Genomic DNA, 25,318 nt, shown 5'->3' with positions numbered 1-25,318 from the left:
TGCAATATACTGAATAAGACAGGTCTGAATATGCTGCGTGTACTGCAGGGAACTTCCTTAGTCAGCTGTGTTTTTTATTCCATGTGACAACGTAATCTTACCTTTTTAAACACTCTAGAGCCTGCATGTTGCCTTTTGCTGCCTCAGTCTCTCCCTCATGAGGTCTTCTTGTGCACTATCCTTGATCATACTACAACAATAATGTGAGTGGTCACAGAACTGACCTAAAGTCAGCACATATGTGTGTTCTTTCCTAAATCCCACCACGTAGCGCTGAGAGACCATGTTGTGCCTATGTTGCGCTGAGAGACTATGATGTGCCTATGTTGCGCTGAGAGACTACGTTGTGCTGTTGTGCTGGCCGCTGTTGATGATTAGCAATTTGTTAATCGGCTTTTAATGAGCCTTACCGCTGACATTTCACAGTGAAGACAACTGAACAAATCAAATCTATGAATTAAAAAGGGTATAAAATCACACAAGGAGGTCAGTAAACATTCCTGTAGTAATCTCAGGAATCCCAGGTTAATAAGTTAAATCTGTTTTATTCTATGCTTTGGTTTTATTGTGCTGGTCGTTTCTATTCATGGTAGAATGATCATCATTTCCCATAATGCAGTTATGCAAACTACTGCCCCCCACAAAACCAATAAGAGCTTCACTGAGATGAGCCACTTCCTGGAAACCATAATGCTGAAGTGTTGTTATTATCAAGCTTGCACCCTAGAGACCTCAGTGGAAAGAGAAAGAGGGCCATATACGATTCTTTGTCTGTGTTGTCATATGCACATGAGTCAGTGCAGAGTGATAGTGAAGCACTGTGGAGAATAATGCTAATGTAAAAATGGAGTGCACAGACTGCATAGAGTGATCTTATTAGGCAAACGCTGTCAGAAAGCAAATAGCTTTACCTCTCTGGCCTATACCACCAGCTGTATACAGCATCCAATCCTACAAACACCCATAATATATACATATGTAGCATTCATACTGGGATCAAAACTGTTCAGCCCTGGTTAGGGAATACACATATAGTTTATGTGGTCCTCTTGAGTGCATTGTATACAAATGTGTGGGTGGGTGGGTGTGTGCTCAGTGTGCTCAAGCTGGGGGTTGAAGAAGGCTCTGCAGGTCTGTGGGTGTTGACTGGCAGCAGATGTATGTATGCTTAGCACTGATTACATGCGGGATCCCCCATGGAGACACAATCAAGAGTGCTGAAAGAAATCGCCCTTCACTTCCCCTTGTAATCTCAAGGTCACCCGGAGCAGGTGATGTCCTTCACTGGAGGTTTCATTCAGATAATACATAATCAATCTTGATTAGACTTCCAGAGACAAGGTAAGTACTAATAAGTGCACCTTGCTGAGCTTTAGGAATTGTAGTATTTAAAGGTGAAAAATCGTCATTTTTGTCAGTGTGAAGCATTGGTCTAGAATCAGTGCTTATTAGGGAAACACTGTGAGTATGAAAGCAGCTCAGGCTGGTCTTCCCACACTGTACTGTCAGATGCCTCATGGAGTGTGTGGAACAGAGACTCATATCAGATAGCTGCCTCTTTATGTCTACTAACCATATCAAAAAATTCTGCCTCAACCCCCCACGTCAGCCATTAGGTCTCTTGTCTCTTGTTGTCAGCTACACTGATTGTTTGTCTGTCAATCTGCAATGCTATTCCTACTGGCCAGGCCTACAGGCTCTCGAAGACGCACTGTTCCTGTTACATTAGCACTTTCGTCATTCTGTTGAGTTTGTAGACCGTACTGATTTGCTTTTACTCTAATAGATGAAGTACAAGCATGCTGAAAAGCCTCCAGCTCCACCTTTGGGCCTTTATGTTGTAAAGTGATTTTAAGACAGATTTTATTTATTAGATTTAGATGAGCTGGAAGTTAGTACAGGGGTCTGTCTAGGTTGATGTTCACTGACAAGAATTCCTTTTAGTCTCTTCCACAAAGGGTGTCGTCAATGGACATGATATGTGCACTGTCACCCTCCAGTGGACACCTGAAGTACTACAGCTCTTTTATGATAATTTCACACAGCCATTTCTCTTTATACTTTGCATCTACATGCAAAAATAATGAAAGAAAGAATTACCTGACATGTCCCTGCAGTCTAGCAGTAATTTTTTTCTTATTTGATTTGTTATTCGCTAGATTAGTAATCTCTGTCTTTGTATCTGCCACTTCGGGTTCTTCCACAGAATAATGGAGCTGTCTTTCAACCATCCATTCATCCATTTTTTGTACCGCTTATCCAACACAGGGTCACTGGGAGACTGGAGCCTATCCCAGGGGACTCGGGACACGAGGTTGGGGGAGTTTTCTTTGTGAATAAAAACAACAACAAAATAAAAAAGGGTTACTCACTAAAGAATCATCTTTTTGAATGTCAGTGTCTTTGAGCTAAGACTAGGACTGAGCCATATGACAAAAATATCATATTATGATCATTTCTCTGCTACATGATGTGTATCACTGTATGTAGTTTAGCTAACAAACTGTCTGCAAATGAGTAGTAAAATTAACAAAAAAAAGGTTCAACTGAGTTTGACGATACTTTTCTTTAATGCCTACAAAGACAAAGAAGATTAAGTAAGAACAGTTATGTCAAATCAAATGCTTCCATTCAGTACCGTTTAATTTGTAATTATTAAAAATGCAAAAAAGACATCACCATACCAACGATATCTCAGAAAAGTGTATCGCATATTCATTTATTATGATATTGATATTATACCGATATATTGCCCAGCCCTATTAGACACCTCAGCCCCCTAAAATCAGAATTTCCTCAAGCTGGAAAGAAATCATTTTGAACCTCATCAGGCTAATCTCTCTAATCTGTTTCTCCGTTACTATTGATGTACTTTGATGTTCTGTAATATTGCACCATTTGTTCTAAAAACTACGCAGAAGAGCTGTTTAGAGATTTGTTGAGATCTCTTGAGATTATAATTCTCGCTGCACTGCAGAATGCATGTATGCATGTGTTCAGAGTGCTGAATGGCCATTCGACTAAACTGTAAATTCTCTTTTAAAAACGTTTGGCTGGTCACCATATACAGAAATGTATAAAAGGAATAGGATTTGCATTGATTCATGTGGCGTCTCGTAGTTTGCGCTGGGAGAGGTTTATATATTTATTTCTTTTCCTCTTCTGGACTGCGGTTGCTGAGCCTTTAGTCAGCGATGCAGAGAGAATAATGTGTCTTGTAGAGTAGGGCACTTAATTGGGTAAGGTGACGTCAGGCTGTCACTTTTCACACTAGCTCACACACTTGCACACATTTCTCACTGTTGTCTGTCTGAGGCTCATGTTAGTTGGCTGTGTTGAGAAAAGATTTTTCTCTGCAACAGAGTAGTGTGAAAGCTTGAGGTCTATAATAAGAGTTCTTTCTGACCCGCTTCTCTCTGCCCTGGAAGCACTGTCTGTCACTAAGATAAGAACGCAGCTGGAGGAGGAGGGAGCAGCCGTGTGTGTGTATGTGTGTGTGTTTGCGCGTGCATGTGTGTGCGCGGGTGTGTGTTGAGGTAACTGTCACTTCCAATTACAAGGCCTCTTTTCTCTTCTTCATCCTCACTGGACCCTGAGACCTCCACATCTCTGTTAAAATGAAGTGTGCTGACTGATACAAACTTTTCTGTATGTATTCATGATATTAGTAAGCAGCCACTACATCATGAAAGTGCAGGCTTTAATGGTCCGGGTGATAAAGAAGGCACATTAGCAGTGAAAACTAGTGCTAGTGTTTCATCCTGTTGAGCGTGATATGAAGCAGAACTCTGCTGTCTGGAATTTGATGAGGTCTTTAAGCATTTCAACCCTCTCGCTTTGGCAACCCGAGTAACTTGGTGTAGATTATGGGAAATGGCAATGCTTTTTTACAGTATAAGCATTTATTTATTATAATTAATATCTCTTGTGGATAAAAGTGAACACAGTGCAAAGCTAGATTTGTATTTTGTTCTTATGAAAACATGGCATACAGAGTAGAATTTTTTTTTTTGTCATCACCCATTTAAGACGTTTTCAGGTCACCCAGTTTTGCCATCACTGCTATTGTTAAATTTGTTCCATTCTGTAGTCTGTAATTTATTGATGGTACAGTGGTGTCACACCAACAGAAGCAGGTTTTAAGGAGTGTTTCTAAATGACCTTGCTATATAATTGAATGCAAAATGTTTGCATATCCACAGGACAAAATCAAGATATTTTGTTAGCGAGATATCTCAAGAGCGAGTTGTTGAGTGCTTGTAGGATTTTATTTTTGGGAATTATCATTGTAACCAGCAGATGAACTGATTCATCCAAAAAGGGTCAAGGTCACATAGCTCACTTCCTGTTGAAATATATTTGAAAGGTATTTCAGGCATACAAATTTATAACAAGAAGGATTAGACTTGTTGCAGCAGAGGCATCCGCGGTGATGTTAACATCAAGTAGATAAATTGTAAAATAGATTCGCATTTCCTTCCTGTTTTCTCCCTCTTAAAAAAACATTTAACCTTCAAATATAAGTGCAATTAACTCAGCTGCTCTTAGTTACACACATGGTTAATTGTTGTTTTCTAGCTTGAGAATGAGTGTACTTGAATTGTGTGTTATGAGGGTGAAGATCAAGTCGGTGTTGCATATACTTTATTTCATTATGTAGAAGTTAGTTTGGGGGTAAATTTGATGGAAATTCCATTTAGGTTGAGGTTATTGATGGTTATTGATGAAGTTAAACAAATACATTTTTTAAGACAATGTATTCACAGTCCATGTTCTCTTTAATCTTTCAGTCCTTATATCTTGTGTGCTAAAGATTTTTCTCTTTCTGTGTGCATATGTGTGTTTGTGTATTTATAAAGGTAAAAACTGGGACTTGAGCGCTGCCCTGAGTGACTATGAGCAGCTGCGGCAGGTCCACACCGCCAATCTGCCGCAGGTATTTAATGAGGGCCGTTACTACAAGCAGCCAGAACGCAGTGGAACACCCCAGCACCTCAACAAACTGGAGCAATGCCTGCAGAGGCAAGAGGAGAACACTCAGGGTACGGCACCTGCACTACTGCTATCTATGATGTTGATGATAAGGATAATAATGATAACAATTAGCATGTTGAGTGTCATAATGATCACCTTAATACAGTTGACATGTGGGGAGTATTAGGTGCCTCCCAGCCAATTTTGTTATTCATCCCATGGCTTTTAAACAGCTGCGCTCCATAACAACACATGAAAAAAAAATAGTCGGAGATATATCAATTCTTGGAAGCAAAAATGAGAATGCAAAGTCAAAATCATGTGTGTGTACTGTGCAACCAAGGACAATAGAAATGCAACTCTGAAAACACTATAGATAATCAGGTGGTATTATCAAGTATTGTAAGGATTTTGCCTATCACGGTTCCTTATTTACTGTATATATTCAAGTGCAAAAGTTTGCATACCCTTAGGATAAAATAAAGATAGCAGAGAAGTGTAACGTTAATGTTTCAGCTTTCACCGATGTTACTTTATTATGATTGAAGTAACTAAAATGGCCAAATAATGTATGTCAAGTTATCATTTATAAACAAAACCCTAACGTATTTCAGTTAAGACGGTTGCATCTGCATTTCTTTGTGTGATAGAAGAAATCTCTCATTGCAGTAAGTTTAAACACATTCTACAGGTTCACAAAACAAAAAAAATTGTATTAAAAAAAAATGCCAACAGTGCCGCAATAAACAAAATTACCAAAATGTGTCTGTGTCTGGTGCAACAGAGAAGCGTCTCTCTCGGGGCATCTCGCACGCCAGCTCTGCCATCATGTCTCTGGCGCGGATGCATGTGACAGGCGAGTGCACCAGGGAGCAGCTGCCTCTTGAGATGCCCATCTACACCTTCCAACTACCTGACCTGAGTGTGTACAGCGAGGATTTCCGCAACTTCATCGAGCGCGACCTCATTGAGCAATCCACCATGGTGGCACTGGAGCAGGCAGGTGAGGGCGTGTTCAACTCCGCCGCCACGGCTTAGGCTCTGCTGACTGACTGCTAGCACAGACTGAAAGCTCCAGCTTTTCTCCCTGAGTGATAAGCCCACTCTGTATTCAGAGGTGCCACTGGTATTGTGCCAGTGTCCGCCCTCAGCTTCATCAAAAGTGTCTCTGACAGCATCTATAACAATGTTAACAATGTCCCTTTTGTGTGGGTGTTGTCTTTCTCTACTGAGGCCACGAGAGCCTTGTGCGTGCACGTGAGCCTGAACGGGACACACCAGCATTATTTTTAGGCATTGTTTTGGATCACTAGCAAAGTGGAGTTAAGCAACCACATCAGAGCAAAGCATTCTGTAGCCAGAACTGACATGGAGCCATATCCAATTATGTTTGTGATTAAGATATTATCTGCCTTTGTCTTGGAGAGATTAAAATCCCTCTCAGTCACTACTCCCTGAGGGGCGCAGAGCTCAGTGCAGGAAACACAGTACTCTACGTCAGCTCAGATTTCAGTAATTGTATCCTGAATAGGAAATGCAGCATTTTCTGGCAAAATTTGCATAAAAATGAAGAAAGTAATTGGAGATTTGAGATGAAGCAGTTAGTCACCCATTCCCAGAATGGACTATATTAAATTATCAGATCTACTTTATAATTTATTGTGCACTACCTGCAACATGTTTTTAATCTCAGGTTCTGATGTATTGTGTGGTGTGAGTGTGAAGTTATTTGGCTGCTCTAAGTACAGGAGGTTTGTGGTGTAGCAGAGCTGAGTGAATGTAGTATGGTATTTAGGTGACCCTGAAGCAGCGGACCTGAAGGATTATGGGTAGGAGGCTAGGGGCAGAATCCCTAGCCTCGAGTAGAGGAGAGTGGGTTACTTATTACACACAGTCACTTCCACCTCATAGTACAGGAAAATCAGAAATGTTATAAAGTGTGTATATATATATATATATATATATATATAAATATATATATATATATATATATATATATATATATATATATATATATATATATATATATATATATAAAATGTTTTGTTCCAGTGTTCATGGCTAGAGCGCACTCTCCTAGCAATCTGCATGTGGTTAAGTATGAAATTTGTTTTGGTTCTACTTTGAAGTTTGTCATTATTGTGACTAATGGAGCCCTTAGAATTATAAGGTTTTATCCAACTTTGTTATTTTACACCACAATAATGCTTTAACTATAAAAAATAATAATAATAAAAAGCTGAAAACTGCTTTGAATTTATTGAAGGTCAAAACCTTATGACTTGATAATGTAAAATGACAGAATTTCCTGATAGACCTTAATGTACATAGTGGTGGATCTGGTTTTAATGTCCTGTACTGTTGCTAGGTTGAATTAAACTACACAGAACACACTTAAAAAACGATTTTTAAGGGTTGTAAACGGTTATTTGTCGGTTTATTAGACAATTAAGGGTTCTTAGCTTTCAAAAAGAAAAGGAAACACTCTGTCCTAAAGGGTTCTAAACTTTCTAAAAGTCTACATGAGAACATCAGATAAGACATTCTTGTCTGTCATCCTGTAACCTTTGTACAAGAAAATTCGAACAGCTGTAGCTTCCATAATATGGTTACTTATCGTTTATATATGTATTGACAGTTCTACAATTCAGTTTCAACATTTGTCCCCGGACTTCCATTTTAAGTGTCGAAATTCTTGAACATTGTGCATTCTTGTTCTTGTGATATGACTTATACATGCCATATGGGATGAATTACACTGAAAATGTTGAGTATTTCTTTAAAGTGTAGTGAGGCTGAATGTTAATTGCTGTTGTTCTGTAGGCCGTCTGAATTGGTGGTCCACTATATGTACGAGCTGTAAGAAACTCCTGCCATTAGCAACTACTGGGGATGGCAACTGCCTACTGCATGCCGCTTCCTTAGGTAAGCTTTATATCCTAAACAGTTATTTTTATAATCTCTTTATGTAGTGTTACAGTGCTGCAGAACTCTCATTCAGACAGCTTAAATATGCCTAATCTAATAAACCATTGTATGTTGATAGGCATGTCTTTTGTTTGTTTGTCAGGTATGTGGGGCTTCCACGACAGAGATCTGGTGCTGAGGAAGAGTCTATATGCTATGATGAAGAGCGGGGCAGAGAGAGAGGCTCTGAAAAGGAGGTGGAGATGGCAGCAGACGCAGCAAAACAAAGAGGTCTGACTCTCCTGAACCACCTTCCTCATAATGCAGCATTTCTTCCACAGAAAATCACTCCCCAGAGCACCTTTTGTACTGAAGTGAAAAAGTAGCTCTTGTGATCTCTATACTGTACCACTAATTAGCTAATTTATCTATTTAGATTTCTTAACAACAAAGATTATATTGATTCCACAGCATTGGCCAGAAGCAGGTCTTGTGATATGAGTGCTTCAGTCCTTTTGGAAGCATTTTGTTGTGACAAAAAAATCTACAATTTTAAAAGCAACTATATTCCCCACCTGCCTTGTGGACATTTTCCTATAGGTGCACATGTAAAAGGTGCTGCCAAAAAAAAATGCCTAGTATAAAAGGACAAATGCATGTTCAGCTGGAGGTCATAATGGGTAATGTTCTGTCTCTGGGGTTATTTAAGTATCTCTTTTGCATTCTTTTTTTTTTAATGTCTTATTTTCCTAGCCTCCTTAGCAATGACTATTCCCTTAAGTGCTCCTGTAGATGAGCAACTGAAAGATGTTTGCTAATAATTCTTTATTCTTACAATCAGACTTCACTGAAGTGGAAACTGACAGCAGCTAATGCTTGTATGAGTCTTTCTTTTTTTATTTGAAACTGCAGTGTCCCTGAATGCCCTGCTGTCATCACATGTCATGTCACTCTTGTAAACAGTGTGAGTAAATACAGTTGTTTGAAAGGTGTGGGTGTGCAGTGTGGTTTGCCTGATCTATACTGCAGAGAAGGTAGAGATGGTTCAATGTGTGTGAGAGCAGAAGAGAGAGTGTAGGCGTGCGTGTAGGTTTCCATTCGTTACCTCATTCACCGTTACCCTCTAACTAGCTCTCTTGCTCTTTCTATAGTCAGGGTTGGTGTATACAGAGGAAGAGTGGGAGAGAGAGTGGAACGAACTGCTGAAGTTGGCCTCCAGTGAGCCTCGCACACACATCAGCAAAACTGGCAACACCAGTGGAGGGTAAAGCTCACCAGCCCACACACACACACACACACACACACACACACAGATACACACATACATACCAACTTCTCCCATTACACTATAGATATATAAATTCTTCCACTATTTAAATGTTCTTCCTACCCAACCACCTTTACACTCTAAGCATGATATCTCACCTGTAGCGTTACATAGGCTGTGTATGATTTATATTTTACTTACTCCCACATATTGTTTACATAAACTCATTTTTTTAAATATGCTGTTACATTTTTAGTACAAGCTGGTGTAGTAAAGTTCAGCACAGATTTAAAGACAGCTTGTACATAGTAAAATGATACAGATTCATTTTAATATTGTGATATGTGATCTATGCAAGGGCAAGTTGTCCTGAATCAGCATAAAAAGGCGCCATCTTGCCAGAGGACAGTGTAACATCTTTCTTTTCAATTTTCTAAACAGGTTTAAATTTCATGTAATGTGTACAAGGCTTCTGTAGTTTTAACGATTAAATTGCCAATACATTATCCTATTATCCTCCCAAGGACAAACACAAGCATTAAGTTTACTAAAGTTTATTGTGATAAATGTATTTATTGCACATTTCAGCGCATTGTTGTCATTTGCCTCTGTTGTTGACTCTAAATGAGTCGAGTAATGGAAAATGGTTCTGGCTGAATAAGTGCAGGTTGCAACTGGTATATTTTGGATAAAAGGTTGTCCGTGAAAAGGTTAAAAGGTTGTTAAAAGGATAAAAGGTTGTGCTTTCCTGTTCATGTGGTGGACGGGTGACGTTACCTGTTTGTACTTGTCTAGGATAAGCTTTCTACTAAATCCTTAATCTTAGCTTGTGGTTTAGGAGGAGCCACAGCACTAATCTCTGACAGGCAGGAAGGGGAAACATCTGTGGGCACATTTAAGTTATTAAATTTCACAAGAGATTAACAGCATTTATTAGATATAAATCTAGTAAAGCTATAGACCTCTATATATTTATTACAGCCGTGTGTGTCAGATTTGTTACATTAGAATTGAGCATGCTTCACTTATTCCGATGTCGTTAGTTTGCTGTATATTAGGAAACAGTGTTAACCATTGTGAATAAAAGTTTGGGGTTAGTTTGGCTAGAAACACTGCCACCCGGTGGTCTGGTCTGGTATGTAATATTAGCTAACTAGTATTTCAGTGAAAAATGTTGAAGCAAGGGCACACGGTGGCTTACTGGTTAGCACATTCGCCTCACACCTTGGTTGGTGCTGCGGGGCCTTCCTCCGGGTACTCCAGTTTCCTCCCCCAGTCCAAAGACATGCATGGTAGGCTGATTGGCATGTCCAAAGTGTCCATAGTGTATGAATGGGTGTGTGAATGTGTATGTGATTGGGCCCTGCGATGGATTGGCACCTCGTCCAGGGTGTACCCCACCCTGTGTCCTATGCTCCCTTGGATAGGCAACAGGTTCCCCTCAACCCTGAAGGAAAAGCGGTATAGAAAATGGATGGATGTTTAAGCAATGTTTTATAACAATGTCTTGTTGATTGAGACATCTTTGTGTAGAGTGAGCAAGTGTGTAGAAATGCTGGTGAGTATGTGAATGTATTTTGTTGTGCGTATGCTCAACATATTGCAATTTTCCATTGACTTCAGACCTTATTTAAAAAAAAAAATTTTTGTATTGCTAGACACTACAATTCTGGCCCCAGATTTGTGTTGAGGAGTCAAGCAGAGATTACATAAGGTCATAGGGTAACAGAGTGGAAACTTTGTCGTGCGTGTGAGCACAGTGCGGTTTCACTTTGTTTGTGTTGTGAAATCTACACGCTCTGATGAAAGACTGTGATATGTGCAGCTCAGGTCTGTGCTTTCTGTTTGAGCCTGCTTCTAAAGTGTAGAGTACTTTGGACACATTTATATGCTACTGATATAAAACATTTATTGGATGTGCACTAAGAATCGGTCCTGAATCAGCTCCTTCTTCCTAGAGGCTCATTTTACTCCAATGTCATTATTGAGCACTTAATGTGGCAGGGTGGGGCACTGTAATGTGTGCTTTATATAGTTACTATAGTGACTTATACCTTTAACAAGCTTATAGTATTTTGAGTTTATATTTTGCTTGTATTTTATATTAGCTTTTTCTGTTATTTAGCACACAAAAAATTTCTTTAGTCATTCAACACAAACTCATCTACAAATCTGGTTAACTTTTTTTCTGTTGTATGAAAGAAATTTACAATAACAGTTAAAAAGTCTTTAGAAATTTACATATTTGTTTTGTTCAAGAATAAAAATGAATTAAACAGCTATGAGTAAATCTCTAAAGCAGATATGTGTCACTCACATTAAAAATATTGAAATGCAAAATTATAATTAATTAGATTAGATTAGAATTAATTAGATTAGATTAAAATTTATTGTCATTAAGCAGAGTACAAGTACAAAGCCAAAAAAAATGCAGTGTATAGAATTTCATTTAGAATTTTCAACATACATCTTGTTATTGCCAGTGACTTTGAAGGGTTAACCCTCATGATTGATGTTGCCACAGACACTCTAAAAACTGCTGAATGCCCAAACAAAGAACATTTACATTTATATTTATTCATTTAGCAGATGCTTTTATCCAAAGCGACTTACAAATGAGGAAATACAAGCAAAGCGATATATCAAGCGGAGAACAATACAAGTAGTGCTACTATACAAGATTTATAATTAAGTTCTAGAGAACCACAGTGCACAGAGTAGAGGTGTAAGAGCCAGAGTGAGTTATTTATTTATTTATTTATTTACATTTTTTAAAATAATGTGGGGTTGGCATTTTAGGGGTTATTTACATGCTCATGGAAGAGGTGGGTCTTTAGCTGTTTTTTGAAGATGTTGACAGATTCTGTGGTCTGGATTGACAGTTAGTTTGAAGGTTCTGGAAAGGGACCTTGAGCCACATTGAGTAGGCACTACTAAGAGTCGGTCGTTAACCGATCACAGATTGTGTGATGGAAGTAAACCTCAAGGAGATTTTTGAGGTAGGGGGGTGCTGTTCCAGACAAGGTCTTGTACGTGAGCATCAAGGCCTTGAATTTGATGCTCGCGGCTACAGGAAGCCAGTGGAGGGAGATGAAGAGGAGTGTGACATGGGTTATTTTGAGCTGGTTGAAGACGAGTTGCTGCTTTCTGAATCATCTGAAGGGGTTTGATGGAGCTGGCTGGGAGGCCCGTGAGTAATGCGTTGCAGTAGTCCAGTTTTGATATGACAAGAGCCTGAACTAGTAGCTGTATAGCCTGTTCGGTGTGAAAGGGTCTGATTTTCTTGATGTGATACAGAATGAACCTACAGGACCGTGCTGTTGTTGTAAAGGTCATATGTCATCAAAAGTCACCCCAAGGTTCCTGGCTGTCCTGGTTGGCTTGAGTGTGTACATCTTCGTTGATTCATAATTGTTATGTAAACGTCTTTATTGATGCTGATCCCTCCATTTATGGATTCCTGACTAGGATTATAAGCAAGCTTGCATAATGTGCTGTGTGAAAACTGGATCATTGTTTAAGCACAATTTTATTGTTTTGATAAAAAAATACCCAAAGTAGTAAACATCACACAAATGCTCATTTTCTTCTGTTCCATCAGTTAGTATAATTTTTTGTTTCCATTATGGCATTAATCAAGCATATGAAACATATAGACCTGTTACCAAAAAAACAGCATTTAAAAGCTGCTGCTGCGAATGGGGAAGAGAATAAGTTCAGTTAAAGGAGTGATGAATTGTGCTGTGTGATGATTATTAATCATGATAGCACAAATAGCAGCCTAGAGAGCAATGTGCATGTAAATTGGACGATAGGGGGATTTTATTAAAAGACTCTTCATTAGAGTTTGGCAGTACTGCTTTGGGTGTGTTTAGTATGTTTATGAGTGTTTATGTGAGTATGTGTGTGGAAGTGTGGGAGGACTTAATTTTGCTAAATTCCCATAAAGGGGCAAACAGGGGCTGTAAGTAAATTCTCTCTCTCTTATTTGCTTTCTCATCCTCCCATCCTCCTCCTCCCTCTCTTCACCTCTCATTATGGTATACACACAGATGCAGCTTTTGTAGCTAAGCTTAGAGCCTTTTATTCTTTCTTAAATGTTACAGCTTGTGTTAGACGTCAGACACCCAGGGATAACCTCTTTTAAAGCTGTTCAGTCAGCACAGGATGAAAAAAAGAATGTGTGAAATAGTGCTGTTTCAAGTGGAAAACTGCTTTGACCTCTAGTTTGATCAAGAACTACCAACACAAGGCTCTTTTGGGGTTTGCTTATGCATCTCCTTTGGATTTTTCTCCCTTTAATCAAAGTGCAGTTTGTAAGATAGAGGCAACTCTAGAATTATTGGTACCCTTTATTTATTGGTTACCTAAACCTCTACCATCTGTACCTAGCCATGTTATGTTTTCAGAGGGTATAAATATGAGGTTGTAAAATTCCTTTGTAATCCATTACCATGGAAAAAACAAAAGAACTTTCAACACAAAAGAGACAGATGGTTATTGGCCTGCACAAACTGAGTAATGGATCTAAAAACAAACAAACATGCCGTTAAAAATGTAATTAAGCACAAGTAGAGCAATAACAAAACATTTTACACATCTGAAAGAGTAGGACATTTGCCATGAATTGGACCCATAATCACTCTGTCCCTCCACACAGTGAGGAGGATGACGGAGTAAACACAAGAGCCCAAAGGTCACTCATTACATATCATTCATTTTATATATAAATTTTTGCTTTTTTTCATGGAGGGTGCCAATAATTCTGTACATGACCATATAAAAAACAAACCTAAATAAATTTAAATCAGAATGATGTGATACAAAGAGTAACAGTACTTTTGTGCGCCTTTGTGTTCTGCAGTGTGGATAATTCAGAGGACCCTGTCTATGAGAGTCTGGAGGAATTCCATGTGTTTGTGTTGGCTCATGTGCTGAGGAGGCCCATCGTGGTGGTGGCTGACACCATGCTCCGAGACTCTGGGGGAGAAGGTGCCAGCACACACACAGGCTAACATACTACACAACTCCCTGGCACACGGAAACCTATTATTTTTCTCTAAATATTCACACTTCACTCAGCTGAAATGCATGCTTACATCAGTTTTATACCTCATTTTTCTTTACAGCTTTTGCACCCATCCCTTTTGGAGGTCTCTATCTTCCCCTAGAGGTGCCACCCAACCGATGCCACTGCTCTCCACTGGTGCTGGCATATGACCAGGCTCACTTCTCTGCTCTGGTCTCTATGGAGCAGAGAGACCAGCAGAGAGAGCAAGGTAAGTAACCGAGGAGCACAGACAATTAAGCATTTCTGTAACAGTCAGATTTAAAAAAAATTTTTTAAAAGATTATTATTACGGGACCATTATGTTCACAATTACATTTTCTTTCAAGTTTTTTTAGATTTTTGAAAAAAATAGAAGAGAAACGATGGACAGAAAGATCAAAAGCTGAATAGAGAATACCGAACAGAGAGTGAATGTAGACTAAGAGTCTGTCAGTATGTCGTATGTGAGAAGGGCAGCTATTTGGGAACATCATTTATAAAGGGGACCTGTGGAATTGAACATTAGTGCAGAACACACATTTTTTTTGCTTGAAGGCTTAAAGTTTTACAAATGTGGTTTGTTTGATGATCCAATATAACATCTGGAAATACATATTAATACATATTTATTACCAATATCTTATTCTGTTCAGACATTTTAGTATTTTGTATTGATTTTCTGAAAATCAAGCCTAAATACTCTTAACGAAGTATTGCAAAGTGCCTTTTTGTTACCAGATATAATTCATAAAGTTTTATTTAGTAATTAATATCAGTAAAACAGACCATTAAATGCTTTCTCAACAAGAGAAGTATTTCACATGTCAATACAAGCAGACATTTTATGTGAAATCATTCTTTTGTAATCTTTTGTTTGCTGTCCAAGTCTATGCAGAAATATGCTGATTCATTGTTTACTGTCATGAAGCCATATGAGTTTCCTTTTATATTACCTTTTCACAATATAGGAAATTATCCAGACCTTTGGCTTAATATAAGGGACAGTAGGCAGTTCTCCTTCAGAAATGTATACTTTCCTACTTCATGATTTTTCAAGACAAACCACACAGCAAAGTACAGAATCAGTTTTGGAAGTAAAATGATCATTAGATTACAGAGAGCACTCAGACCAAGATGTACCAGCCTAACAGGCACACATGATGGATAAAGTGCACTATAACTAAATGATGAAGCTAGGGATAATGATCTAGCAAGCCCTAGACAGCAAAATTAAATGTCTAAGAGTGCTCCAGTCTGTCAGATAGGCACATGTGATGTGGGGTGTGGTTGGGGAAATGGGGGGGAAAGTGGGGTGCTGGGCAGATGACATTCAAGCATAGTTCCTGCAACATTGATTCTGTTCAAATTAGCGAGCATGATTCAGGAGCAGAAAATCAGATCAATCCTGGTGTCATCCCCAACGAATAATGCAGATCTAGATCTAATTACCTACAATCAATTATTCAGGAGACATTCCTTCAGACTTCAGTCAGCATGGAGTGGCCTTCAGCTAGGGAGAAGTGGAGGGTAAAAGAAAATATGAAATGGCCAGAGTGGATTTGTTTGAGTAGATGCAACTTTCTAAAGTGGTCAGTGCTCTTGCTGAAAAGCACATTTGATTGACTGGCTATTCAAATTCAAAATGGGCCTAATCTAAATGGGCCTCTAAAATAATTACAATATTACAGCAGCATTCCAGTCATGTGGTTTTAATCCTCTGGTACTCAGATAATAAGCCATAATCACCAAGTTTATGTAATTTTTAAGTTCCATATCTTCAGGATAAGGATAAACTCCACACAATACTTTGGAGGATTTCCGTGTGACCCTGTTAATTACTTTTCTCTTTCACAGACGAAGAAAAAGAGCAATATAGGAGCATAGTTACAGAAAATTGAAAATGTCGCTCCAAAGTCATTTGTTATCTGAATGATGAAGAATTTTACATCATAATTCCAGCTGACACTGGGCAGATGTTGGTGTGCAAAGCTGCTATCATAGGGACAGATCTATTACCAGGGCAACACACATAACCTGCCTTATGATAGTTCTAAAGCATCATTTGCCAAAAGCTTCAGAATTATTGGCACCTTTCATGAAAATATGCAGAAATGTATGTGTGATTTTTGAGCATGAACATGTAGGGATGTTGTATCATTTTATATTAACACAACATTTTTGAGCAGTGCAGTGGATTTTTTATTTTTTGTACGAACAGTATCAGCACCCCTGCAGTTAATGTTTGGTGAAAGCTACCCTGTAGAGAGTAACAGCACTGTGTGTCTTCCTGTAATGTCTAACAAGTTTGGAGATGATTGTAAAGGATTTTGGACCTTCCTTCAGATAGAATATTTCATTTGCACTTGTGGACTGATTTCTTCTGGGGTTCAGATCCATACTAATAATGTTAAAAATGTTAATACAGGGTGTATTAACATTTTGAATAGCAGCGCCATTATTTTTTAAAGCTCTTATGATAATCACTTTTGATAATGCATATATTTATATATGTGTGAGTTGTGTGTGTGTGTGTGTGTGTGTGTGTGTGTGTGTTTGCCAGTTCTGGTTGAAGGGTGCAAATAGCTATGGAGTTAATTGTTTACAGCCACATTGCTAAATAGTTAGATGGGTTAGATAAAGAAGGGCTGGAGGAAGGGATTCTAAATATGGAATAAATATATTTAAAATAGAAAAATGTTCTTTAGACCCAGTGAATGTGATTTCCCAGTAATATGGCTTTCCACTCCCACTTCCATCTCTCTGGCCAACAATGATCCCATGCAGAAGATTTTAATCTCCTTTATAAATATTCTTAGGTTTGTGCATGTGGACTTCAGTACAGACCCCAGGTTTTCAGTAGGGTTCAAATCCAGAGACTGAGACAGATATGTTCTGTAACGATTTCTGTGTTTATTTGGAAGTAATTTTGGCAGTTCATGTTGTTGAAAGCTCTATCTATGCCCAGGTCTGAACCTCCTGGCAGAGGCACCCAGGTTGTGAGCTGAAATATCTTGGTACATAGCAGAATTCATGATGCCATCAATCTTTACAAGAGCCCCTGAACCAACAACCAAAAAAACAGCCTCAAAGAAAACTGATACAGCATCATACTTTACAGTGGTCAATCAGGTGCTTTTCCTTGTATGCAGTCCCATTTTGTGGCCAAATCTGCTGATGCTGTCCATGACTGAAGTGTTTGATTTTGGTCTCAACTGAAACATGATGCCAATTATAGTTCTGGTAAAGCTTTGTTAAGATCAGGTGATGCATTTTGTGATGCTCTCAGGAAAGGCTTCTTTCTTGCAATGCTTCAGAACCATTTGCTGAAAAGGATATATTTGACAATTCATTTCAAAACCTAATCACCAAAGAGTCAACTAAACTGTGCAACTGTGAATCTATTTTCCCCCTCCTTCACCATCCTCCTCACTGTGTACTGTGCTATACTCATGGGTCCTATTCCTGGCAAATATCCCAAACCTGAATTCCAATTCCTGGCAAATTTCCCAAACCCAAAAACTTAATCTTTTTGTCATGGCCCTAACTGTACTTAATGGTATTTTTAATTGCTTAAGTATTTATACCCTAGTGAACCAGGACTGGGTAAGGGCAACAGATTCTCTCAGGACTGAGAGCAAATTAAATATAAAAGTGTTTTTTTTTTAATGACACTTTCTCTGCATTTATTTAAAATATTCCTTAGGGATATAATTTTTCCCCCTAGAGAATAGTTCAAATGAGAATGATGTTTTAGCGCAAAGATAAATACATTCTGCTGTTTTGAATTTTGAATGACAGTTTTATGTGTAAATTTTTACTTTCAGTCATTTCTGCTCATTTTTCTAAAGGACGTCAATAATTCTGGAGGGCACTGTATGTAGTAGGTACAGTTACCTACTGCTCACATAAATATATGGCTGAATGCTTGGTGCTTTGTACGTTTTTCCTGAATGCAGTCACTTTGCTTGGTCAGTATCCAGTAGATGGCAGTGTCTTACTGTCTCTGTGTTGCATGAAGCAGCTCTTATGTGCCACCAGTTCCCTGGTGCTCTTGTATGGCAGATGGATTTGAAGCTTGAAATTAGAGGAATTCAGTGCACTTGCACTACTCCAGGATGAAGGAGCCTCTCACCATAGTAGCCTTCTGAACTGACGCCATCTCACAGCACCTTGTTATTATTGCACCTCTTTATGTATGTGGTGTGAGACTTGTGAGAAACTGATACCTCTTGAGTGGGAGAAATCAATGGAGTAGTGTGAGCTTGACAGGGCAGACACAGGCAGAAACTGAAACAGTTCGTGGGTGTTAGTTTTGTTGTTGAGTGCAGGAGAGGCTGCTATTCTCTGAGTTCAATGAGGTCATCTGTAGTATAGTGTAGACAGAGCCATGAGGCCCCACACTCCCAGAATCCACACACAAACAAGCACACACACGGAACCTGAGCTTCTTCCACTGATGCCTCTGACTCATTTTCCCCATATTTATTCTTACTTTTTACTTCGTTTCTCTGAGAGCTTGTCTTCCATTGCTAATTAGAGCACATCAACCTAAGCTAACAAATCAGTACAATGTCCTGCTCTTTTTTGTCTCTGCTCTTGTGTGGAAGCTGCATTGTGTCTTTCATTTTGGCCTGGCCCGGTGATCTTTTCTTCTCTCCCTCCATCCTGTTTCTTCCACTTAGGCATGCCAAGCAGCGTCTGTCCATCCACTGTGTGTTCAGGTGCCAGCAGTTTCCCCAAGAACACTGAGACTCCGTTCATCTCTGAGCGTTTGTGATAGCCCCCCCCTTCCGTGTCTTCCCCTTCACATTCACACACATTCCATTTACACAGCTGTGGATGCACCAGCTCAGTGGAATGTTAATCTTGCACCTCTTGTTTTTGCACCTACACTCATTTCGGGTCTTCATCTTGCTGATGGGTGTTTATACTCTCAGGTGTATCCGGCTGTAATATAGATACCCTTCCTCCCTCTTTCTGGAGCTGAATGGTGTCCCTGTGTAAGCCTGCACCAGTCCTGCTTTAATCTGCCAATGTCGTGTGCGGTACCCAGTGCTGTAGACGCTGAGTGAGTAGAGTCCACCCACACCAAACCTCAGCTGCTATTTCGAGACTCATTTTTAAAAGACCTGCAGGCTTTCCTTGGCATCGAAGATTGGCCCTTAAACTGATCGTCCTATAAAGGGGAGCATTTTGGCGCACACTTTTATGACACTTCCTGTTCAACACATCCAGGTTGCTTCAACTGAGCAATGAGGCTAATGCTTGACAGCAGGGATTTTGTATACTGTGTGTGTGTGTGTGTGTGTGTGTGTGTGTGTGTGTGTGTGAAGGTGAAAAAGAGTGTGGTGGAATACATGTGTCAAAGATAAAAACTTATATTCAGGTTATATTCACAGCTGTGAATTCAGGTTGATAATCAGAATTTTACACCATCATTCAAACAACACAGGCCAAAGAAATATAGAAATAATGAAGAAATATAAAGAAATATAATTGTGCCCATATGCAATGATTAATATTATCCACTAGAGCAAGGGTATTTAAAAAATAATGCCTTTGAGCTTTGAGATGTTTTCAATAGGTTTATATTACACATACCGCAGCTCTTATGACAGATCTGCACTCCAAATCTTTATAAACACTCCCTAAATTTTCCACAAGCAGCGCCGCACTGTGCAGCGAGACACACACACACCATACGTCATCCTGTACCAGGGAACCACAGGAATTGGAAGTTGCTGTATGATATCGGGTGCCAAAGCCCATAAGCATGTCATCTGTCAGCAACTTCTGCTTGTATAATGCATCCATCTCTCGCCACTTCCACTGTATCAGAAGCCCACCGATGCTGGTCAGTCATCACTGAATTAAAGCTGCTTTAAGTTCTCTATTTTTTTTTCCATTGTCGCTTTGTCTGTCCTGTCTCGCGGCTGCTAATATTTCAGGAAACTCTCATTTTAGTGTACCGGCAGCTCAGTGACATCAGAGTGCATATGCATGTGGTCGAGGTCAGTCGAGGACAGCTCACTATAGCTACCAGCAGGGCCAGTGAATACGGTATGTTACACTAGGGTCCCCTGCTGCAGAACTGGCAGGGCTGGTGTTTGCTTCTGGAGTGGGATCAAATGGAAACACTATATAGGCTGAGGCTGTGTGTGTGTGTGTGGAAGGGGGGGTGCATGACCCCATGTCCGCTGTCTTACCCTGTTCTAGTGGAGACTGTGTGAGGAAAGTGGGTGTGTGAAACACATCTTTGTTCAGGAGCTTGGGAGCATATATGTATACATTCTTGTTTGTATGTGTGCATTATTTGTGCATGTGTGTGCCACTTTATACAGCATGTGCTGTCCCTTCTGCAATCTGCTTTGGCTTGCTCTCACATCCTGGACCGCCGCCACTTGGAGTGGTATTGCAGAGCCACGGTCAAAAAATGTTTATTTTGACCCTGCAGTACAACCCAAACATGTTGGAGATTATCCGTATCAAATATATCTGTATCTGTCAGCCTGGGTTTATAAGTCCAGTGTGTGAAAATACATTTTATTTCATTAATGATGTGATCCCTTAGCACAGTTACAGTAAGCAGACTAATTTATTGCTTATTTATGGTCCACAGTGTTAATAATAAAACTCTTATTATGGCTGTAGCTTTTATATACTGAAGTGTAGTTTGTATATGTACACGAAATCCTAACAGTTATTTGCATGTCAGACTGAGTCGTTACAGCCTTGCTATAGTTTCAGGTCAAAACTGTGCCCATGAGCTGACAAAGAGCTCAGCAAGAGTGAAGTAGGTGTGTCTTTTGCTGCTGTATCTGACTTTCTTTTTACTTCAGACCTCACACTTGACACACCTAGGTCTGTCTGTTTCTCTGCCATACACCACTGTTTGTCTGTGTCTTTCACCAGAGGAAAGATTACACCCATAGTGTTGTTTAAATGAGTCAGAGTGAGGCAGTGTTCTCACTCATTACTGGCAAATGTCAGAGCTACTGTGAGAGAAGAGATTTATGTTCTACCAGAAAGAGAGAGAGAAAGAGAGAGAGAGAGAGTGTGTGTGTGTGTGTGTGTGTGTTTGAAAACATGGACTGGATTGTCCTGTGTGTATTTCTCACCAGTCCTAATTTCTCTGTCTCTCTCCAACTCTATTAAAACATCTCTGTGGTTAACTTTATCCTAACCTATCCTTGCTCTTTTCACTTTCTAATTTCACAGTATTTCTCTTCTCATTTGAATGTGTGTCTACTGGGCTTGATGAGAAATGTCCAGGAAAGCATAAGAAGAAAATGTGTGAGTTAGGTGGCAGGAGAGTCAGAGATTTTAAGTGTCGAGGCGATGCACAATACAACCAGTGCACATGTGTTTGTCAGCTATCTTTATAGACAGTCCCACAGTTGCCTGCTGTATCTGTTTCATTACTGTACTTTTGACAAACTTCCTTTCTAAGGCTGCAGTTCTTCTCTCCTCTCTGTCACAGCCGTCATCCCTCTGACAGACTCCGAGCACAAGCTTTTATCCTTGCACTTTGCGGTGGACCCAGGCAGAGACTGGGAGTGGGGGAGGGACGACAACGACAACGCCAAACTGGCAAAGTAAGATCCTTCAATCCCTTCCATCTCTCTGGCCCATGACTACCCAGGGGCTTAAGGGCTCTGCTGGCTGGCTCACTCTGTCACCAAGTGCTTAAAGAGGGGAAGCTCTGTTCGTGCTATCCCCCACGTAAGGGATTTCGCCGGACAAAATCTGGTCATCAGAATTCCAGTAGAGAGAAACGCGAACACAAGCCACCGTGCATAGTTAAAGTCCCTACTATACTGAAAAAAAAACAGCATTCACTCATCTGAAAGATTGCCACATATTTATATAACCCAGTGGAGATATTGAATTTCTCAATGATGAAATGACTTGAATGTGATATTTTCATTCGAAAAAAGTAGACAAAGATCACATCAGGATGTACAAAGATTTAAAGCAAACATCGATGCTGAAATGAAAGCAGTGAAATAACTATTTCATCATTTCCTATACTGTTTATTAAGATTATTTACTGTTTTGTCTATCTTGTGGTTGTGTGAGTTATAGTTTTTGCATTACTTAAAACTGGATATCATTTGAACCAGTTGTTCTTTAGGAATTTAAGAGGCTAAAGAATTAACTGAAACTACTGTATAATCTATAAATGGCTTAATACAAGAAGTTCTTTAGTTTCTTCTGAATTGCATAATTTCCCTTGAAGGAATTTCCCTCTATCCATTCAGAGGAGAAAAAAGTCAGCATTCATCAGATGTAAGTCATGTGTGAAAGTGTGAGATACACTACCCTTTCTCCTTTTTTTTCTTTTAGTCTCATCCTCTCATTGGAAGCAAAGCTAAACCTCCTGCACAGTTATATGAATGTAACATGGATTCGAATACCATCAGAGACACGAGTGCGTAAGGAATTAATCTCTTAAAATCATTGGGTTGCTCCAGTTCCATGGTTGATACACAGGGTTACAGAAAGTGTGTTTTGATTCACCCCTCTGTCTATTATAGGCTCCCCTTGCTCAACCCGAGTCACCCACCGCATCAGCAGGTGAAGATGTGCAGTCTCTGGCCGAATCCATGGACTCGGACCGTGAGTCAGTCTGCAGCAATTCCAACCTCAACAATGGCAAGACTAGCAAAGAGAAAGACAAGGACAAGCAGCACAAGGAGAAAGACAAAGCTCGTGCCGACTCAGTAGCCAACAAGCTGGGCAGCTTTAGCAAGACTCTAGGCATCAAGCTGAAGAAGAACATGGGTGGTTTGGGTGGTCTGGTACATGGCAAAATCAGTAGGTCCACCATAGCGAATGGCCGTGCTGTGGAGAGCAGTGAACAGAAGCCCAAGAAGAAGGAATCCAAAACACGCAAAGGGAGCAAAGAGGAGTCGGGCCAATCTACCAGCACATCATCCTCTGAGAAAGCAACCAGCCCATCTCCTACTGATAGAGCTTCAGGTAACTCCTCTGGAGAAAGACAGGCCAGTTCAGGTAAAAACCCAGATGAGCGGACTCTGGACAACTGGAAGTACAGCACAGATGTCAAGCTGAGCCTGAACATCCTTCGTGCAGCCATGCAAGGTGAGCGTAAGTTCATCTTTGCTGGTTTATTGCTGACCAGCCACCGGCATCAATTTCATGAAGAGATGATCAGCTACTATCTGAGCAGTGCGCAGGAGCGCTTCAGCACTGAGCAGGAACAAAAGAGGAAAGCTGAGGCTGAGAAAAAGCCCCAGACCAATGGAACCCTCAAAAAGCCTGAACAGGAGAGCACATTACAGAGAGAGCGCTCGGACAGCTCCCCCCCTGAGAGTTGCTCACCTGTTCTGCATCCCAGCCATATCCATACACTAAAGGGCCAGGGAAGGAATAGCCCTACCCTTGCTGCGTCCCCAATTCCCATCCCTAATGGCAGCCCGACTCCCAGTCTCCCATGCTCGTCCATGTCACCTGTCCCCTTCTCTTCCCCCAGTCAAGGTGCTAAGCGTCACGAACCTATCCCGGTGTCCGCCCACTATAGCCATACACCACCCATCCAGAGGCACAGTGTCATCCACCTGAGAGATAGCAACACGCAGTCCTCCAGCTACCAGGATGATCCCTATAAAATTCCAGTGGGGATGCTGAAGACCTGTGCCACGTATCCGCAACAGAACCGCTCACTGTCCTCTCAGAGCTATAGTCCAGCACGCATGTCTGGGATTCGCGCCGTCCATGGTGGAGACTCTGTACCGTACGGCATGGCCGGTGAGCACAAATCTCACACATACACCAATGGCTTTAATGCAAGCCATATCCGGGACAGTCTGGAGTTTGCTGACGAGGAACTCACACCCCACTCCTGGCTCAACCATGACAAATCCAAGATCCGCAGTGGAACCTGCCCCATGTACTGCTTTCAGCAGAAGCGCTGCAAGAGGGAGAACTGCTCCTTTTATGGCAGGCCAGAGACAGAGAACTACTGCTCCTACTGCTACAGAGAGGAGCTGAAACGCAGGGAAAAGGAGGGCAAAGGACACCGGCCTGGATAGCCCCGCTCATACACACACATGCAGTTCATCACTGATGTGTGTGTGTGTGTGATTAAAAGACAGCAGTGACATCATCACCCTCTGCACTATGCGAGTAATAGACAAATACTGGCATACCGTTTTCTAATCTATTTAAGAATGATCTCCTTGTAATCTTGTTACTTTTCTCTCAATAGCAAAATGACACTGCAGTTTGGCCAGAGATTGTGCTGTCATTTTATTTGTCAGTTTGTTTTTTGTCCAAATTTACATTCTTTTACTTGTTCTAGAGTAAAAGCTCATGTCTGTGCATTTTGCTCAGTCTGTAATATAAAATTTCTAGTACTAGCTGAAAGAGATGTAAAAGCATATGTCAGTTACCTCTGAGCTCTCCAAAAGCTACTGGGTAACTCATTTGAATGCAATACTTCAATCAATATCTCAATAGCAAGTGACATCTTTCTGCTTTGAAAATAATTCAAATGGGAGGAACAACCATTGATAAACATGGAAGTTTTTAAAAAGCAATAAGTTTGGTAATGAGCGCAGTCCCTCCCCTTTTTATCTATGCATTCTTAATGTCAGCCATAGTGTATTGTCTTTATGCAGAAATGAGTGTGATTTTATCTGCCTGGATGTAAGAAGATTGTCCTGAAATTTAATTTGTGGCAAATCAAAGTGTGCTGCATGGTATGTAACATGCTTTTGATTGCGCAGCACATGACTAGACCTCGTGTACATCGGTTTGCATTCCATTTAAACTCTCCTCTGAACCATCTGATGCAGTACAGTGCCATTTATTCCTATCTGTGTTTTGCAATATATCACATTCTCGGTAGCAAATGGCTTCTGTAAAATAAACTACTACTACTACTACTACTACTACTGACAAATTTATACAATGCAAGAGTAACAATATGATGGAATACAAACCTTTATACACCTTTATAGTGTAGTGTCCTAAAAGTGAAAGCAAATGGAACTCTGTGATGTTTGTCAGTGTTGGTTACACATTGGTGTGTTGTAGGTTGTGGCTGTTGCTCATCATTTGTTCTGTAACCCACAAGCACACACATGTCAATCTAT

General features: G+C 40.2%; 1 protein-coding gene across 2 annotated transcripts in view; it reads left to right on the top strand.

Annotated features, from left to right (window-relative positions):
• otud7a (OTU deubiquitinase 7A) overlaps nt 1-24,929 on the top strand; it is an 85,050-nt gene extending 60,121 nt beyond the window's left edge. For both annotated transcript variants that reach the window (XM_053641175.1, XM_053641174.1), the window contains 10 exons: nt 4,860-5,042; nt 5,759-5,977; nt 7,798-7,899; nt 8,045-8,172; nt 9,033-9,145; nt 14,013-14,140; nt 14,278-14,427; nt 21,679-21,793; nt 22,545-22,629; nt 22,736-24,929. In XM_053641175.1, the coding sequence (XP_053497150.1) occupies nt 4,860-5,042; nt 5,759-5,977; nt 7,798-7,899; nt 8,045-8,172; nt 9,033-9,145; nt 14,013-14,140; nt 14,278-14,427; nt 21,679-21,793; nt 22,545-22,629; nt 22,736-24,253 (2,741 nt within the window). In that variant the 3' untranslated portion in view covers nt 24,254-24,929. The remainder of the gene's footprint in view (nt 1-4,859; nt 5,043-5,758; nt 5,978-7,797; nt 7,900-8,044; nt 8,173-9,032; nt 9,146-14,012; nt 14,141-14,277; nt 14,428-21,678; nt 21,794-22,544; nt 22,630-22,735) is intronic.
• Nucleotides 24,930-25,318: the final 389 nt, after the last annotated feature.

This window comes from Ictalurus furcatus, chromosome 14, assembly GCF_023375685.1.
Source record: "Ictalurus furcatus strain D&B chromosome 14, Billie_1.0, whole genome shotgun sequence".
Taxonomy (NCBI): domain Eukaryota; kingdom Metazoa; phylum Chordata; class Actinopteri; order Siluriformes; family Ictaluridae; genus Ictalurus; species Ictalurus furcatus.
The sequence above is the reverse complement of the archived record's forward strand: the minus strand, read 5'-3'. Positions and strand labels throughout refer to the sequence as shown.